Source organism: Molossus molossus, unplaced genomic scaffold (assembly GCF_014108415.1).
Source record: "Molossus molossus isolate mMolMol1 unplaced genomic scaffold, mMolMol1.p scaffold_m16_p_12, whole genome shotgun sequence".
In the NCBI taxonomy this organism is placed as follows: domain Eukaryota; kingdom Metazoa; phylum Chordata; class Mammalia; order Chiroptera; family Molossidae; genus Molossus; species Molossus molossus.
Window position 1 is genome coordinate 50,733,265 of NW_023425347.1, and position 20,421 is coordinate 50,753,685.

At 36.3% G+C, this 20,421-nt stretch overlaps 1 protein-coding gene across 5 annotated transcripts in view; it reads left to right on the forward strand.

Annotated features, from left to right (window-relative positions):
- The window catches only part of ANKRD13C (ankyrin repeat domain 13C), a 79,641-nt gene extending 62,533 nt beyond the window's left edge, over positions 1-17,108 (forward strand). For 2 of the 5 annotated variants that reach the window (XM_036256237.1, XM_036256241.1), the window contains exons 11-13: positions 923-1,021; positions 8,275-8,375; positions 14,854-17,108. In XM_036256237.1, coding sequence (XP_036112130.1) covers positions 923-1,021; positions 8,275-8,375; positions 14,854-14,984 — 331 coding nt within the window. In that variant the 3' untranslated portion in view covers positions 14,985-17,108. Of the gene's footprint in view, positions 1-922; positions 1,022-1,671; positions 1,714-8,274; positions 8,376-14,853 lie in introns of those variants that run through there. The other 3 variants (XR_004958914.1, XM_036256239.1, XM_036256240.1) reach the window with 3 other exon arrangements.
- Positions 17,109-20,421: the final 3,313 nt, after the last annotated feature.

The following is a 20,421-nucleotide window of genomic DNA, read 5'->3' on the forward strand; positions in this document are numbered from 1 at the left end:
TACACTTTTCTAACTTTTCAAAAATGTTTCCATCATACAGTGTTCATTCTACAGTTAATATAGAATTTTTATTCTTCACATCATTTCTTATTGATCAGTGCTGAGAACTGTAGCGAGTAAAAGGTTGAATTGAATAAGTAATTTTATATATTTATTTTGTTAATCCTCACCTGAGGATATTTTTCCATTGATTTCATTAAAAAATTTTTTTTTTCTTTATTGATTTTAGAGAGAGAGGAAGGGAGAGGGAGAGAGAGAGAGAAACATCGATGAGAGAGAACACTGATTGGCTGCCTCCTGCATGCCTACACTGGGGACCAGGCCCACCACCTGGGCATGTATCCTGACCGGGAATTGAATTGGCTTCCTCTTGGTGCATGGGTTGACGCTCAACCGAGACACACCAGCTGGGCTCCACTGATTTTTTAGATAGATTTGAAGGGAGTGGGATGTAGAGAGAGAGAGAGAAAAAAAAAAAAACCATCAGTGTGAGTGAAACATATCATTTGGTTGCCTTGACCAGGAATCTAACCCTTGACTCTTCAGTCCAAGGGCTGACACTCTAATTGCTGAGCCAAACCAGCCAGGGCACAATAAATGATTTTAAAGATACACAGTGATATTATAAAGTTTTTGTGATTTGCTTTATTCCTAAAAGTGATTATTAAAATTATAGTCAATGTGAAAATTGTTCAGTTTGATCATTTTTTCTGAACTTTTGTACTTTGTTATCCTTATCTTATTTCTTATATATGTCTCATTTCCTTATGGCACAATTTTAATTTATTTCTGTGCTCAGAGTAACAAAATTTGAAATATTAATAAGTGTCATTGGAAGACAACAGATTCTTAGGAACATCACAACACATGGAAGAAGTTTACTAATATATATATATGTATATATATTTTTTTTCCATTTTAGAGCTCCTCATCTTGGTAGAGAACTGGTGTGCAAAGAGAGTAAGAAAACATTTAAAGCCACGATAGCCATGAGCCAGGAATTTCCATTGGGAATTCAGTCGTAAGTTTGTTACTAACTGTACAAGTTTATGAAAGTAGCTGTTAAACCCTAAGGGCTGTAATAATATTTGTATTTGAGTGGTTTATTTGAGGACTTTGAAATGCAAAAGCGAATAGCCATTATTTTGATAATGTGTGCACTCTTCTTGAAATTTTCTAGTTTACAAAAGAGTAACATTATTATTATTTTTAACCAGATAAATGTTTGAATAGTTTTTTAATTATAAAAATAATACATAAATATATATATTTTATAAAAGAAACTCTAACAGCATGGAGGATTATAGAATAACAATGTAGTTTACTTTTACCTTACTAATAGTTAATAGGTGAGTAACTGGTATGTTTTTATCTAGGTTTTTCTATGTGTTTTTGCATTTTTATAAAAATGGCATAGTCTACATTTTGTTCTGTGAGTTCCTTTCTTTTTGTTTAAAAGTGAGTGTAGCGCTGTCCAGTTTTGCTCCGCGGTTAGAGCGTTGGACCAGAGAGACCTGGGTTCTGTTTCCGCTAAGGGTACATACCTTGGTTGCAGTTTGTCTCTGGCCCCAGATGGCGTCGTGTGGGTGGCAACCAGTGGATGTGTCTCTCTCACGTCGATGTTTCTCTCTCTCTCTCTTCTTTCCTCTCTTCCTCCCGCTCTATCTGAAGATAATGCAAAAATGTCCTTGGGTGAGGATAAAATAAATAAAAGTGAGTGTATCTTGCGCTTTTAAAAATAATTACTTTTTAGTATATTTTCTTCTTCTTGATGTTTTGCAGTATTGATGTATTGCATTTATTTTATCATCCCCCTACTGATAAATATTTTGATTGTAGTTTGTCATTATCATAAGCAATCTTGCAGTGGACATCTCAAACCTGTACTCAGCAGATGCTCATTAAAAAAAGATTTATTTTCATCTGGCTGGTGTGGCTCAGTGTATTGAGTGTTGTCTCATAGTTTGAGAGGTCCTGGTTTGAGTTCCAGTTTTATTCCCAGTCAGGGCACATGCCCGGGTTGCGGGCTTGATTCCTACTGGGCGGCATGCAGGAGGCAGCCCATCGATGTGTCTCTCTCACATCTGTGTTTCTCTCTCTCTCTCTCTAAAATATCAATAACGCCCTGGCCAGTTTGGCTCAGCGGTTAGGGCGTCGGCCTGCAGTCCGGAGAGACCTGGGTTCGGTTCCCGCTATAAGGGCATGTACCTCGGTTGCAGTTTGTCCCCGGCCCTGGTTGGGTTGTGTGGGTGGCAACTGCTCGATGTGTCTCTTTCACGTCGATATTTCTCTCTCTCTCTCCCCCTCCCACTCTATCTGAACAAAATATCAAAAACTGTCCTCGGGTGAGGACTAAAAAAAAAAAAAAAAAAATTAATAACATATTTAAAAAAATTATTTTGGAATACCTTTTAAGGTGCTAGGGGGGTTGTTGCCCGATTCATGAATCACTTAATTAAAGCCTATAGATCTTTAAAAAATAATTCTATTTGGAAGAGATGGGTGGAATGGTAGGAAAAATATCTAGAGTTCACTGTGACAGAACTGTAGCTTCAGGCTCCTCACAAAAATAGGGGATAAATTGAAGCCCCGGAATGTTTTCATAGTTCCTTCCCTTACCACTCTGACTTAATACAGTAAAATACATTATCATAGAAAAGCAGGACTTACATTTTTCTACAAAGTCTATTATATATATCTCATCCTCCCCAACAGCCTAACTAGAGAAAAGTAGATAGAATGCTCTAGACAACCCTTATGCTATAGGTTGGAGACAGAGATAGATAGTTTCCAGAAAATATTGGAATAAAATTATTCATACATACATATCTGCATTATTATCATATCTGGGACCCCACTGACTAAAAAATGCACCAGTTTTATCACATAAACAAAATGAAGAATAAAAATCACATGATCGTATCAGTAGATGCAGAAAAAATATTCAACAAAATCTAGCATCCATTTTTTGATAAAAACTCTCAGCAAAGTGGGAATAGAGGGGTCATACATAAAAATAGTAAAGTCCATATATGACAAACCTAAAGCCTACATCATAATGGGCAAAAACTAACAGCGTTTCTCTTAAGAATAGGAACAAGACAGGGATGTTCATTTTCACCATTCTTATTCAACATAGTACTGGAAGTCCTTGCCACAGTGTTCAGACAAGAAGAAAAAAATAAAAGGCATCAATATTGGAAAGGAGGAATTAAAACTCTCATTATTCACAGATGATATGATATTGTACATAGAAAGCCCTGAAGACTCCAACAAGAAACTGCTAGAGTTAAATGAATTTGGCAAAGTAACAGGATGCAAAATTAACATCCAGAAATCAATTGCAGTTTTACACACCAATAATGACCTCACAGAAAAAGAAACTAAAAAAAAAAATTCCATTACCGTTGCAACAAAAACAGTAAGATACCTGGGAATAAACTTAACTAAGGAGGTAAAGACCTGTATTCAGAAAACTATAGGACATTGGAAAAAGAAATAGAGGAAGATACAAACAAGTGGAAGCATATTCAGTGTTCATGGACTGGAAGAATTACCATCATTAAAATGTCCATACTACCCAAAGCAATCTATATATTCAGTGCCATCCCTATTAAAATACCAATGGCATATTTCACAGATCTAGAACAAATAATCCAAAAATTTATGTGACCCCGGATAGCTGAAGATATCTTGAGAAAGAAGAACAAAGTTGAAAGGATCACAATACTAGATAGTAAATTATACTACAAAGCTATTATAATCAAAACAGCCTGGTACTGGCACAGGAATAGCCATATAGATCAATGGAACAGAATAGAGATATCAGAAAACTCAAGCCATGATGCTCAGTTAATATTAGACAGAGGAGGCAAGAGCATTACATTGGAGTAAAGACAGTTTCTTCAATAAATGGTTTTGGGAAAGTTGGACAGGTACATGCAAAAAAAGAAACTAGATCATGAACTCAAACCATACACAAGACTAAACTCAAAATGGATAAAAGACTTAAATGTAACTCATTAAACCATAAAAATCCTAGAAGAAACCATAGGCAGCAAAATATCTGACATCACATGTAGCAACATTTTCACTGATGCATATCCTAGGGCAAGAGAAACAAAGGAAAAAATAAACAAATGGAACTACATCAAACTAAAAAGCTTCTGCACAGCAAAAGAAACCATCTTCAGAATGCATAAGGGAACCCACTCTAAGGGAAAATATATTTGTCAATGATACATCAGATAAGGATTAATTTCAAAAATATAAAGCGCTCATACAACTCAGTAAAAGGAAGATAAACAGTCCAATTAAAAAATGTGCAAAGGACCTAAATAGATACTTCTCCAAAGAAACTTCTTCAAAGAAGACATACTGATGGCAAAGATACATATGAAAAAGTGCTCAAAGTCACTAATCATCAGATGCAGATTAAGATGACAATGAGGCATCACTTCACACCTGCCAGTTGGGTGGCCATCAACAAAGCATTGAACAACAATTGCTGGTGAGGATGTGAAGAAAAGGGAACCCTAGTATAGTGCTGCTGAGAATATAGACTGGTGCAGCCACTATGGAAAACAGTATGGAGTTTCCTCAAACAATTAAAAAGTGAACTGCCATTTGACCCAGTGATCTCACTGCTAGCAATATATCCTAAGAATCCCAAAACACCAAGTAGAAAGAATTTATGAACCCCTATGTTCATAGCAGTGCTATTTACAATAGCTAAGATCTGGAAACAGCCCAAGTGTCCTTTAGTAGATAAGTGGATAAAAAAGCTGTGGTGTGCATGTACACAGTGGAATACTATGCAGCTGTAAAAAAAAATGGATCTCTTACCATTGGAGACAGCATGAAGGACCTGGAGAATATTATGCTAAGCGAAATAAACCAGTCAGAGAAAGACAAGTATCACATGATCTCACTTATATGTGGAATCTAATGAACAAAATAAATCAATGAGCAAAACAGGTCCAGAGGCATGGAAGCATGACATAGACTGATAGATCTTAGAGGGAAAGGGGGCAGGAGGGCAGGCAGAAATTAACCAAAGAGTGTATATGCATATATGCATAATTAGTGGACACAGACAATAGTGTGGTGAAGGCCTGGGGTGTGGTGGGAACCGGGTGAAGGGGGACCATGGGGGAAAATGGGAGATATGTATAATACTCTCAACAATAAAGATAAATGCACCAGTTTTATTTTCCTGTGTTTTTTGTTTGTTTGTTTTTTATAATCCTCACCCAAGGATATTTTTCCATTGAATTTTTTATTTATATATAGAGTGGAAGGGAGGGAGAAAGAGGGAAACATTGATGTGAGAGAGACACGTCGATTGTTTGCCTTCCGTATCACCCCGACCAAGTGGGGGGTTGAACCAGCAATTCAGGCACGTGCCCTTGACTGGGAATCAAACCCAAGACCCTTCAGTCCTCAGGCTGATGCTCTAACCACTGAGCAAACTGGGCAGGGCAGTTTTATATTCTAATTAAGAAAAATGTGGTTAATTATAAGATGCTTTCAACTTTAGGAGTTTTCCCAATTTCAGAGATTTTAAATCTGAAAAAATGGATATATTAGAAATTATAAATGTGGCATTTATAACCATTTCTCCTGAAAAAAAGTTAAGAAATAAAGGAACATAGCATGTAAAAGCCAGACAAATAATTCATTCTAGAATAAAACATAGGTCAAAGAAAGAAGGAATTTTTTTGTAAATGCTGTGGAAAACATAAAAATAATGAAATGAAACTAGACCAGTCTAGATGAGATGATAATAGAATGAAATGAAAAAGATTGTAAAGGTAATGAAATAAATTAATCACTAAATATCACTATTGCAAAGCAAATACATTAGAAACAACAATGAACAGGAGATGTGGCAAAAATTAAATTTTGGTAGCTCATAGTGAATGCAGTGAAAGAAGAGGTTAAAGTAATTAGAGAGGAATATTTATAGGGGACAGAGATGGTTCAACATGAGGAGTCTTGCTATTCCCCTGAGATAGAAAGTCTCCAAAATGTAACCAAAATAGCACTCTAAATATAAGAGAAAATTTCTGTGTAAGGAAAACTGAATTTGTAGCATAACATTAGGCTCCAAGTAAAATTGATAAGAGAATTAGTGACTAATTATCCTAATGAAACTATTTGACTTCAATTTTAATGAAGAACTTGTCTGAAGTCATTCAGGCAGAAAAAGGGTACATCCTGGCCTTACATTTTTTGACATCTTAACATTTCTGAGGCAAAGAAAGTGTGATCTGATAGTTTATCTAGCTAAGATGCCATTTATGTTTCAAGGCAATATGGACTGAGCAGCCAAGACCCAAGTGCTCCTCCAGGCTCGCTGCCTTCTGTAACGAATGAACGACTAGTGCTGCACAATTTCCATTTTTTTTTATTTGAAAAACACCTAATTTAAAGACTTGTACATTTTAGCACCTGTGATGAGTGTGAAATGGTATCTCACTATTCCAGTTTATTTTCCCTCATTACTAGTGACTTTCAACATAAAAATATAAAATATTGGTGACTTGCTTTTACAAATCTTTTGAATTGCTTTTGTATATTCTTAGCCCATTTTTTCATTTTTGTTTGTCTTTTTTTAAAAAAAACTGATTTTTAGGGAGTTTTAAAATATTCCACATACTGCCCTGCTTGGTGTGGCTTAGTTGGTTGGGTATTATCCCATACACCAAGAGGTCACTGGTTCGATTCCCAGGCAGGGCACTGGCTGGGGTTGCAGACTTGATTCCCAGTGGGGGCGAGCAGAAGGTAGCCAGTGAGTGTTTCTCTCTCACATTGATGTTTCTCTCTTTTCTCTCTCCCTCTCCCTCTGTCTCTAAAAATCAATAAAAACATATTAAAATAAAAAACCAATTTCTCAAAATCAATTGTGCAACAATTTCTTAGTTGCTATTTAAAATAAAATTCCACACACTATTATTTGTCACTTTTATATACCTTTGTCACTTTGCAAATACCTTCTCCCTATCTGGCTTTCTCTTAACTTTTCTTCTAGTGTATTTTCTAATGTGAAAGTTTTTAAATGTCATGTTTATCGATCTTTCCCTCGTGCTGTGTGTATTTTAGTCTTTGAAAAATTATTTTCTATTCTAAGATCATAAAGGTAAACCTATGTTTTCTTCTAAAATGTTTTCACATAGAATCTTTAGTCCATCTACATTTATTTTCGATCATGATATAGGATAAGGTTCTGGTTTTCTCTTTTCATTTTGATAGTTCTAACACCATATATTGATTAGATTATCCTTTACCCATTGATTTGAAAAGAGATTCGTCATATGCCAAGTTGCCATGTGTGACTGGATCTTCCCTAGTTCCATACCTGCCCATTTTCCTTCCTCAGAATTCTTGGCTTGTTCTTGGCCTTTCATTCTTAAATCTGGATTTTAGGATGATTGTGTCAGTTTCTGTGGAAAACCACCATGTTTGGCTTTAACTGGGATGACATGTAATTTACAGAGTAATTGGGGAAAGAGTTGACATATTTACAGGATTGTATCCTATCATGAACATGGTATCTTGCCATTTAGTTTAGTCTTCTTTTATATCCTTCAATAAAGTCATAAAATTTTCTTCACATAAATTAAAAAAAGATAAGAATTGAAGAAATATAACAGTCATGAGCCGTTTTTGAAAGAAAAATAATACTACTTGAAAATAAAATCCATCAAATCAAAAGGTGAAAGGACAAGCTACAGTCTGCTGACTAGTGCAGTACTGAGTGCTAGGAGCCCTGAGAGTGCAGTTCAGAGGGAAGAAAGGTAAGCTGCAGTATTATGCCAGCCAAACTTCCCCTTGCGTATGCAAGCAAGAGACACTCACTTATTAAATCTGAAGAAATCAAAGAATACTAAGCACATAAAAACCTTCACACACACACAAAAAAAATTGACAGTGAAATTTAGAAACCCAAATAGTGAAGTGGATCAAAGACCTCAGGACTGTATAAACTTCAGGAAGAAGATGGGTGTAAGCCTTGAATCCATTTAAATACAGATGTGAAATCTACTGTGGAAATTGTGCCTGCACTATAAAATGTAAAAGTTACATACTTTAACATGATAAGAAGAAGAACAAAAACAAAAAGTTCAAGAGGAGGAAGGAGTTATCATTTCCTCATCCTTAATATCTAGAAGTCAGTAATAATGTCTAAGTTTAAAGCTTGTGGTTATAAAACACATAAAACATAAAGAAATCCATTAGAAATATGAAAACATTTTTTCTCCTATTTTTCAGAATATTGAATGTTTTGGAAGTAATAGCTCCCTTCAAGCACTTTAACAAGCTTAGAGAATTTGTTCAAATGAAGCTTCCTCCAGGCTTTCCAGTAAAACTAGGTAAGAGAAAAATGCTTGTAAAGTCCTGTGTCTGTTAGAAATACAGAATTGTTTACTAACATTTATTATTTATTTATTTCCCCATTGGAGGATGTTTTTACATTGATGATTTTGTTTTTCTTAGATAGTGTGGGAGGAAGGGGAAGTGGGAGGGAGATAGCGAGAAAGAGAGCGAGTCAGAGATACAGAGAGAGATCGACCGGTTGCCTCCTGCATGACCCTGACTGAGGCTGGGGATTGAACCCACATCCAAGGTACGTGCCTTTGACTGGAATTGAAGCTGTGATTCTCTGGTCTGCAGGCTGATGCTCTAACCGTTGAGCCAAACTGTCCAGGGCTGTTTTTAATATAATTTGTAATGTAATTTAATTCCACTGGGAATTAGACCCTCATTTTTTTTTTTTCTTTTTCCCACATTGACTCCCTCCTCCCTGCTCCTGTCACCCCTTCACCACACTGTTATCTGTGTCCATTGAGTATGCATATATGCATATAAATTTTTTGGTTTATCTCTTTCAACCTTCCCTCATCCCTTTCCTCTGAGATCCACCTGTCTGTTCCCTGCTTCCATGTCTCTGGATCTATTTTGTCAGTTTAATTTGTTCATTAGATTCCACATGTAAATGAGATCATGTGATACTTTTCTTTCTCTGACTGGCTTATTTCGCTTAGCTTAATATTCTCCAGGTCCCTCCATGCTGCTCAAAGGGTAAGAGATCCTTCTTATTTACAGTTGCATAGAATTCCATTGTGTAAACGTCCTATAGCTTTTTTATCCACTCATCTGCTGACGGCTATTGGGGCTGTATCTAGATCTTAGCTATTGTAAATAGCACTGGCATGAACATAGAGGTGCATATATTCTTTCTGATTGATGTTTCCAGATTCTTAGGATATATTCCTAGCAATGGGTTTATAGGGTCAAATGACAATTTGGTTTTTACTTTTTTGAGGAAACTCCACACTGTTTTCCATAGTGGCTGCACCAGTCTAATGTTCCCACCAGCAGTGTGCTAGGGTTCCCTTTTCTCCACGTCCTGGCCAGCACTTATTGTTTGTTGATTTGTTGATGGCGGCCATTCTGGCAGGTGTGAGGTGATACCTCATTGCATCTCTCTGATGATTAGTGACTCTGAACATTATTTCATATGTCTCCTGGCCATTTGTAAGTCCTCTTTGGAGAAGTGTTTATTTAGGTCCTCTGCCTTTTTTTTTTTTTATCCTCACCCGAGGACATTTTTGCATTTATCTTCAGTTAGAGCGAGAAGGAGGAAGAGAGAGAAACATCGATGTGAGAGGAACACATCGACTGGCTGCCACCCACACAGCAATTAACAAAGTAGATTAAAAAATATGACCAAACTATGTGCTATCTTTAACTTTTCAAATATAATTATATATGCAAGCTGAATATTAAAGGATGGAAAAACATGTATCAGAGAACAACAGGACTAGCTATATTAATATTAGATAGAGTGGATTTCAGAGGAAAGTAAAGTATGAGAGACAGGGAGGGACATTATATAATGATAAAATGGTCAATCCACAAAGAAGAAAAGCAATCTTAAATATATAGCCACCAAACAACAGAGCTGTAAGATAGGTGAGTCAAAAATGAAAGGGAACCCGGCCGGTGTGTCTTGGTGGATTGAGCGTTGTTCCATGGACTGATAAGTCCTGGTTCGATGCCCGGTTCACTGCCCAGGTTGCTTTCTCCATCCCCAGTGGGGGGCATACAGGAGGCAGCCAATCCATGTATCGCTCTCACATCAATGTGTTTATCTCTCTCTTCCTTCCTCTATCCTAAAAAATCCATAAACAAATATAAAGAAAATGAAAGGGAAATTTGAACTATAATTATAAATGAAGACTTCAACACCCTTTTCTTAACAGTTGATGTAACAACTAGATTCAAAATCACTAAAGATACAGAAGAACTGTACAACACCATAAACCAAAAGCACCTAATTGGCATCTATAGAACCATCTATCCAACATCAGCAGAATATACGTTCTTTTCAATTGTCCATGGAAACATATACCTTGATAAGCTCTATGCTGGGCTAGAAGATAAACCTCAGTTATTGTAAAAGAGCTGAAAATCAATCACAGTCAAGTCAAATTAGAAATTAATAATAGAAAAATAACAGGAGACTCTCCAAATACTTGAAAAGTAAAGAACATTCTTCCAAGTAATTTATAGGTCAACAATGAAATCTCAAGTGAAATAAAGGCATATATTGAACTAAATGAAAGCAAAATTGCAACATAGGAAAATTTGTGAAATATAGCGAAAGCAATGCAGAGAGGAAAATTCATACATTAAGAAAAGAGAAAAGTCTCAAAAAAATAATTTAAGAACTTAGAAAAAGAAGAGCAAAATAAACCCAAAGCAAGCAGAAGGAAGGAAATAATAAAGTGTAGAAATAACTGAAAGAGAAAACAGAAAACAAATGGAGAAAGTGAATGAAGCAAAGAGCTGTTTTTTTTTTAAAGATCAATAAAATCAACAAATTATTAGTAAGACTGATAAAGAAAGAAAACACAAATTCCCAATATAAGGCATGAAACAGAATATCAGGAATGAAAAGGAAAAAAAGGCATTTAAAGCAGAAAGGAAGAAAAAACCTCCATTTTCAAATGACATGATTCTATAAATAAAATATTTGAGTTAGTGAGTTCAGCAAGATGGCAGGATACATGTTAAATAAGAATCAACTGTATTTCTGTATGTTAGCACTGAACACATAGACACCAAAATTAAGAATTAAATACCATTTATAATTGGTAAAAATAAGGAAAAGTTTAGCTATAAATCCAACAAACCATGTACAGTATTTGTATACTGAGAATTACATAAACTGATGAAAGAAATCAAAGATCTCAACAAATAGGGAGACAGACATACCATGCTTATGGATTGGAAGACTCAACATAGAAAAGATGTTAATTCTCACCTAATTGGTATACAGTTTAACACAATTCTTATCACAATTCTGGCAATATTTTATGTAGATATAGACAAAATTATTTTAAAATTTACATGGGAAGGCAAAGAAACTAGATTATCTGTATTCATTTTTCAGAGCTGCTATAACAATACCACAAACAGAGTAGCTTAGACACAGTAATTTATCGTTTCACAGTTCTGGAGATGAGAAATCTGAGATGAAGAGTTGCCAGGGTTGGTTCCTTCTGAGGCTGTGAGAGAGATGCTGCCCCTTGCCCCTCCCCTAGCCTCCGGTGATTTCCATTGGCTTAGAGAACATCGCTCCGTCGTTGCCTTCACCTTCACATGATGTTCTCCCTGTGTGTTTCCAAATCTCCCTATTTTGTAAAGACACTAGCCCTATTAGATTAGGAACACTCTGATGACTCTTAATTAACTTGATCACTTCTGCACAGACCCTTTCTTCAAAAAGTTCATGTTTTGAGGTACTGTGCTTTAGAACTGGAACATACATTTTTTTTAAGGAGAAATAATTCAACCTATAATAGTAGCCAAAACAGTTTTGGAAAAGAAGGATGAAGTGTGCATAACCATAATCCATTTCAATATTTACTATCTAGCTACACTAATACCCAGCTGATTTTTGATAAAGGTGTTTAAGCAGGTTAGTGGAGGAAAGACAGCCTTTTCCTTCCTTTTCAACAGAGGGTGCTGGAGCAATAGGACATCCAAAGGGCTAGGACATTCAAAGTTCTACAGTTCATACAAAAATTAACTGAAAATGGATCATGGACTTAAATTTAAATGTAGAATATAATACTGTAAAACTTTTAGGAAATACACATTGAACAAATTCTTAGGGATCCAGGTTTAAGAAGAGTTCTTAGACTTCACACCACAACCATGATTTATAAAAGGAAAAATAAATGAATTGGACTTCATTAAAAATAAAAACTCTTTGCTCTGTGAAAGATCCAGTTAAAAGTAAGAATACATAAGAACTCTTAGAACTTATTAGTAACAAGACAAACAAGTCAATTAGAAAAGGACAAAAGACATGAGACATTTCACCACAAGATGTGTAAATAGAAAACATGGACATGAACAATATTTAGTATCATTAGCCATTTGAGAAATGCAAATTAAAACCACAATGAGCTGTGACTGTCCATACCTAACGGGATGGCTAAAATAAAACATGACAGCACACATGTTTGTGCTGATGTGGAGAGACTGGGCCACTCCCTCATGCATTGCTGGTAGTAATGTAAAATGGTTCCTCCATGCTGGGAAACACCTTAGCAGTTTCTTATAGAAACTAAGCATCCAGTTGCATTTCCAGACAGTTAACCCAGAAAAATAAAGACTATCTATGTTCACACAAAACCTGTACACAAAAGTTCATTCATAGCAACATTATTTGTAATAGCCCAAAGCAGAAAGAATGCAGCTGCTCACTGCAGATTCTTTTTACTCTTCCACTTTTACTTTATTATTGATACTCATATTGTTTTGTTAAAGGTACCAGATACTTTTCTGTTGCTCTTTTTAAATCTCTCCAAGATTTGACTATTTTTTGTGTGGAATCCTTGTCCCAATTAATAGTTTTTCTTTACATTTCCTCTGACTTCTTTGATAGAGTTCTGTCATTTTCTTCATGCACCTCCCCTTTTACTCTTGTTATGCTACATTTCATCTGCTAAAACTTAAGCCAAAACATGTTACCACTCTGCTTACAACTGTCTGTTGGCTTTCCATTTCATCTGGAGTAAAAGCCAAATACATTTTCTAGTCCTTGACTCCACTTGATCCGGTGCCTTTTTTCCCTCTGCCCTCATCTCCTGCTCATCTTCCCTCCCTCACTCGGCTACAGCCACACTGGTCTAGCTGTTTCCAGAATAAATCACTTTCTTTTTAGGGCTTTTGTACTTATTCCTGGAATTATCTTCCTGCAGGTATCTGTATGGTTTGTTCTTTGGTCGTGCTGAAAGGTCACTTCATCAAGGTTTTCCTTTGACCGCCCTATTCAAGAACTCTGATCCCCGAACACTGGGACTCTGTCTTCCTACCATGCTTTAGTTTTCTCTAGAGATGCTTAGTCACAATTACTTTTTGCTTATTTGTTGTTTCTGTCTTCCAGCCAGACTCTCTCCATAATGTGTGATGTTTTTCTGTTACGTAGAGTTGTGTATCCAATAACAAACTTTTTCTGAAAGACGGTCAGTATTTAGGCGTTGTGGGCCACACAGCTTCTGCCGCAGCTTTCCAGCTCTTACTGGAGAACGAAGGTAGCCACAGACTATGTCAACGAATGGCATCCTGTGTTCCAAGACAACTTTACTATGGGCACTGGAGTTTGATTTCATCAGCACAAAATATTATTGCTTTCTTTTATTTATTTTTTAACCATTTAAAAATATAAAATCTTTTCTTGGCCCAAAAGCCTTACAAAAACAATATCAGGCAGTGGGCTTTACTTTGCTGATGCCTGAATTAGAACAGCATCTACACTCAGTAGGCACAAATGAATGATTTTTTCCCCCCCCAGGAATAATGGATCTGTGTAATCCTTATGTTGATTTTTAAATCTAACCTTTATGTTAATTATGTTTAAGTTTTTTTTTTTTTTAAATTTTAAGAACTTTCTGCAATAAAATACTGTTTGTAACAGTCAAGTAAACTTAATTTACTGTGTGCTTTATTCTAGACAGACTCTCTACTTAGCTTTCCTAGAATCATTCAGAGTTTTAAGGAAGATGTAGAGTGTATTTTGTAGATGAAATCTCCAAGGCACATAAATAGTTTGTAGGAATCAGAACCCAGATTTTATGATTTCTGTTCTTTCCAAAAATTCATATTAAAAATAAAACTAAGCACAGTGATTAAAGTATTTGGCCATTTTTAATATAAGATTTCACTCATAATTTCAGCCAGAAATATATTTTATTTAGAAGAATATTGCGTTTTGGTGGCCTGATATTAATGTAATTATGATGAGACTATTTTTATCCTATATAGCTAAGTGGTGGATTGTTTTTAGTGTTTTAAGACACAGAAAGTATTCATGTATTTTGTTTTAGAATGAAAACAAATGAGCTCAGAGTCAGAATAATATATATATACGATAATCTGAAGAAAAGATGTCAGAATGCAAAAAGTACAAATGGTACTAGCTTTCCCTTTGCCTCAAGAAAAATAAAAAAAGATTGGTCAAATCTGGCATTATCCTTAAGATTGGGAAGCAATGGGAACTTGAGATTTTGATGTAATTCTTGGTGCTTTGGTGTCTTTCTCTTCTCACCACTAACTAAATCCTTCCCCATCTCTCTCTCTCTCTCTCTCTCTCTCTCTCTCTCTCTCTCTCTCTCAATAATAAACATATATGAGGATTGGTCTGGTGCTTCAAATAATGTGGGGTTTTTGTTTGTTTTTGCATTTAAGGACTATGGATATCTCAAATAGTATTTTATAGTCTACAAGTGAATTAACATTTCATTGTACAATGTTATCCTTGATTGTCCTCTCTAGATATACCTGTGTTTCCTACGATCACAGCCACTGTGACTTTTCAGGAGTTTCGATACGACGAATTTGATGGCTCCATCTTTACTATACCCGATGACTACAAGGAAGACCCGAGCCGTTTTCCTGACCTTTAACTGACACGGAAATGATGCCATCTAACCAAGGAAAGCAAGAGGATCCACAAGTGAAGCCAAGTAGAAGGAACAAATGCTTTCAGTGAAGAAAAGGGAATTATGTTGAATTGACACATCAGTAATATGATTAATAAAATGGGCCTCTAGTAAGGATCTCAGCAAGTTTCCTGATGTGCCATTTTCAGTCTTTTTAAAAATATACGTATTATAGTGTAATAGTTTGACACCTTAATGACCCTAAGTACTTCTTATGTAAAACAGCTGAGTGCTGTGATTTGTTTTTAAAAATTTTTACTCTTCTTGTTGAAATATATATGCATATATATCTATATCTATATCTATAGTTATATCTAAAACACTCCTGGACCATTAACATAAATTAAATGTCTTAAGAGATATGAAGCCCTTTTACACTTGTCATCTTATATTCAAGGTGACATTTATAAATATTCCTTCAGACTTTGTTTTCATAAAATGTAAACTATGTAACTTTATGTATAGTTCAGTGATTTGAATGTTCAATATGATGAACTAGAAAGGAATGCAGATTTCTGTAGATGAATGAACCAAATGGTAACCATTAAACAATTGCATTTATATGTTGCAATACATTTCAGAAGGAGCGTTCACTCTGCAGGGAATAAGGTACCTCCTTTAGCACCTTAGTGCAATTCATTGTGGTGCTATTTGTTTTTACCTGAATTCTTTCTTCAATGGTAAATGTTTGTTACTAATCTTCCTTTCATAGAACCTCTATTTTTTTTTTCTATACTTGAGTTTTAGAGTCTTCTTTGTGTTCCTAATAGGGTATGGTTAGCATGCTTAAAGATAGCCCTCTTCCAACTCTCAGCACTTTAAAAATAGTCTTGAATTTTAAAATTGCTTCCTAATAAGTGTACATCATTCTGATTATTTTGTTTGTTTTTAGTGGAATAAGGATGCATTCATGTCAGTTTTAAACAACAACTCACATTTTGGACATCCCTACATATTTAATGCTTTCAAAGTAAGGTAAAAACATTTTATATGCTAACAGAATATATTTGTTATAATTTAAATTCCAGAAATGTACACAAGATTGATAATTCCTACTCTTTATTTTTTTAAGTCTCAAGAAAATATTTATTGGTTTTAATTATCTTCAAAGTGTTAAAATCATGCATTATTCATTTTCGCACTTAAAATTTTTCATGTTTATTCCAAGATGGTTTGATGGTCCAAGAATGAAAATAAATTAGGGAGAATAATGTGTAGCAGTCGTAATATGTTATGTATTTAAGAAGTTAGCTAAAGAAATGTTTTTTAAATGTATCCTGATAAATGTGTCAGAATGCATCTGTCAGGTTTTTTAGTGACCAGTAGTTTAAACTTTTTCCAGAATTTTAAATAATTTGAATGAGTTTAGAAAACTTTACTGAAAAGATGATTATTTACAAATCCAAAGCATCAATCTTAAGAAAAATTTTATAATAAACATCTTTAAAGCTGCATCTTTCATGCTGATAACATATTACAATGCGTATGTTGACATTTTGTTAAATACATTTTATAATGAAGAAAAATAATGATAGTTAAAAATTCAAAGACCAATTACTACCTGATGTGGTCTTTTGAATTTTGTGGAAAGAGTTGGTGAACCCAGACTAGGTTTATTGAATACGAGTCGATCCCAGTTATTTCGGGAATGCTCCTCAAGTGACTTAGGACTGAATTCTCCTGTCAGTGATTGTGTGAGGTTTGAGACACTGAATGGCAAGTATCACTGTTGCTTTTAGGCTTCCTTTACTTTTTGGGAATATGATACACTTTCAGGAATATACTATAGATTTTTTCATACGTACAGACAAATTAGTGGGGGAAAAACATGGTAAATTGCAACTTGGAATTTACCAGTTACCTAAAAGCTGTGAATATTTTGCTGGGGTACACTGGAGGTAGGAAGACTACTGAAAACTTTTGCACTTGGATTTTGTTTTTAACTCTTACCCTTTTCTTTCATAAAGAATAGTATAAAGAGATGATCCATTCCAAATGTCTTTTATTTGATCATAAAGGACAAGCAAATGTCAGTATCTCTTATGATGGTGAAAACAAGGAGTTATTAATGCAAATAAACTTTTCACATTAAACTTTTCAAAATGTGCCTTTTAGTCCAGTTAATGAATGAAGCTATATTCTGTTTCAAGTAAGTAAATTAAAACACCATATATTTTAATAATCTTACATGAAAATCTAGATTTTGTAATGTTGGTCCATAAAATTCTTTATGCCTCCTAATTGTGATTGAAGACATTTTAAACTTCGGGAACTGTGAAATGGTCACCTTAATGGCTGTTTTGAAATGCTCGCTATTCCTGCCACCAGTGTGGTATCAAAAGGTATGATTCTTGCCCTGGCCGGTTTGGCTCAGCAGTTAGAGCGTCGGCCTGCGGTCCATAGAGACCCGGGTTCGGTTCCCGCTAAGGGCCCATACCTCGGTTGCAGTTTGTCCCCGGCCCTGGTTGGGTCGTGCGGGTGGCAGCCACTTGATGTGTCCCTTTCATGTCGATGTTTCTCTCTCTCTCCCTCCCTCCCACTCTATCTGAACAAAATATGGAAAAATGTCCTCGGGTGAGGATTAAAAAAAAAAAAGATATATAATTCTTGTCTTGAAGAAAATAATTCCCTAGAGACAATTTGCTTCTGTGTGTAGATGTTCATAGAGAATTGTCAGACTTCATGAAAAGGAAGCATAAAGCAGGTGCTTTAATTATTGTGAATCTAGGAACATACGATCGTCTGGAAATGAACACATTTCAGAGAAGCTAAGAGCTGACAGAAGCTGAAAAACAATTTATTTCTTTGAACTAGTATTGAGCCCACTCACACTAATAGAATTGGGTTTTTATAGAGTTACTCATGTACAGTTTATAAATCACACCTTGGGGGAGGGTAGTGGATGATTCTGGAGTGACCCTGTTTTTCACTAGGTGTATTGAATTGATCCTGTATCAAGGCGACAACAAAGGACTGGAGTAAATGTTTTCAGATAGATTTAAGGGCTGCTCATTTATGTCACTATTTGCTAACAGCATGGTTGAGAAAGTTGCAGTAGAAAACGGTGAATTTAAAGTTCTGCCTTTAAAATTGAGAAAATTACTGATTAGTATGGAACACAATATGCCTCTGCTATTACTTCCAGCAAAAGGTACCTTAGACATGTTTTCTAAAATTAACAAAATGCAGCCTTATCAAAGTTGCTATATATTTGGAAACTGGAAATTTTGAAAGACAATTGACAGACAGCTTGGTAAAGCCCACCAGTTGTGTACTATGAATTAGCAAAAACTACTTTTGTAAAGCATTTTATGTCAGGAATCTGGGGCAATAGTACCAGGTTGCCATCTAAAAATGTCATCTCAAGGTTTGCATGTTTAGATTGTGACCCTCTTTACAGTACTACCTAGTGAGGAACTTCTAAAATTATAAGCTCATTTTATAATAGTTCTTTTAGTCGTAATGGCACCTATGGTAGCTACAGTTTCATTTTTGCCACAGCACCTGCAAATACCTAAGCAAAATTACCTAAGGGTTTTAAAGTAAGGTACTTGTCGATCATTCCTGAATTTGATCATGTTTTGCAGGTGAATTAGCCTAAAGTAAAAACTCTGTATAATACAAACCGAAAAAAATAAAAAAAAACACCACTTACTTACCTGTACCACCTCCCATAGCATTCATTTTTTATAATGTTTTTTTATTGATTTTTAGAGAGAGAGGAAGGGAGAGGGAGAAATAGAAACATAAATGAGAGAAACATTGAATGGCCGCCTCCTGCATGCCTTCCACCCCATATTGAGCCCACACCTGGGCATGTGCCCTGACCACGAATCGAATCAGTGACCTCTTGGTGTGTGGGTCGATGCTCAACCAGAGTCATACCAGCCAGGCTCCCATAGCTTTTTTTCCCCCATCCTCACCTGAGGACATTTGTGCATCTCTCTTCAGACAGAGCAGGAAGGAGAGGGAGGAAGAGAGAGTGAGAAACATCCATGTGAGAGAGAGACACGCCGAGTGGTTGCCACCCACACGACCCCAACTGGGGGCGGGCAAAAACTGCATCTGAGGTATGTGCCCGTGGCAGGAACCGAACCCGGGACTCTCTGGTCTGTGGGCTGACGCTCTGTAACAGCTGAGCCAAACCGGCCAGGGTTTCTATAGCATTCTTAATCACTAAAGGCGGCTGATGATGACTGGCTGGGATGCTTTTATTTATTCTTTTAAAATACGTTTTTTAGAGGGATAGAAACATCAACGTGAGAGGGAAACATGGATTGGCTCTCTCCTGCACACTTCCTGCTGGGGATCAAGCCCGCAACCTGGGCATGTGCCCTGACTGGGAAATCGAACCGGGACCTCAGTCCATGGGAGGATGCTCAATCCACTGAGCCACACCGGCCGGGCTGGCTTTAATGAAAATGGGTGGTGCAGGAGTTGGAGAAAAGGGAAGCAGAAATTTTGTAGCTTCTACATTTTGCGGCTTATCTTTGGGATGAGGCAGAGCTGGGCCTGCAGTTACTTCAACTTCTCCTCAGACTTGTGGGCCAGGTCTTTGTGTTAGCTTCATGAAGGGTCCTAGCTTATTCTATGCCACCCAGGCCAGAAGCAGTGAAACCTGAGTTTTAGCCTGTCCTTGTGGGTTCCAGCGTGTGCTAGTGGTTTCAACTTACTCTTCCCTCTCCATCAATCCACCTTCCCTTCCCAACTGCCTGTGGGCTTCAAGCTCCAGTATTATGCAGACCACAAACAACACTGAGACTGCTTAACCAACTCCCATAATTATTAAGGTCAAATCCCTGTAACAAATCTTTTTCATTCTGCTCCTTTGATTGAATGTTGACTGGTAAGAAAAATGGTTTTTTCCCTAGCTAGTTTGGCTCAGGGTTTAAGAACCTTGGCCTGCTGACCAAAGGGTTGTGGGTTCGATTCCCAGTCAAGGGCACATACCTGTGTTGCAGATTTGATCTCTGGCCCAACAGGGTCATGTGACAGGCAACCAATAATAGATGTCTCTCTCATATTAAAATTGGTGTTTCTCCTTCCCTCCTTTCCACTCTAAAAAATCAATGGAAAAATATCCTCGGGTGAGGATGAACAAAAAAGAAAGAAAAATAATGGCTTTAATCTACATGCTTGTCTTCTAAAACCTGCTATTTAAGCAAACAAATTTTAACATTTTACCTTTTGTGACCCTAAACTTTCCATTCCTAATGCACAAATCATACTTTAGCTAACTAGCTTTAAGAAAAAGACATCATGGCCGGCCGGTGTGGCTCAGTGGTTGAACATCAACCCATGCACCAAGAGGTCACTGGTTTGATTCCCAGTCAGGGCACAGGTTGTGGGCCAAATCCTGTGTGGGGCATGCACGAGGTGGCCAATCGATGTTCTCTCTCAC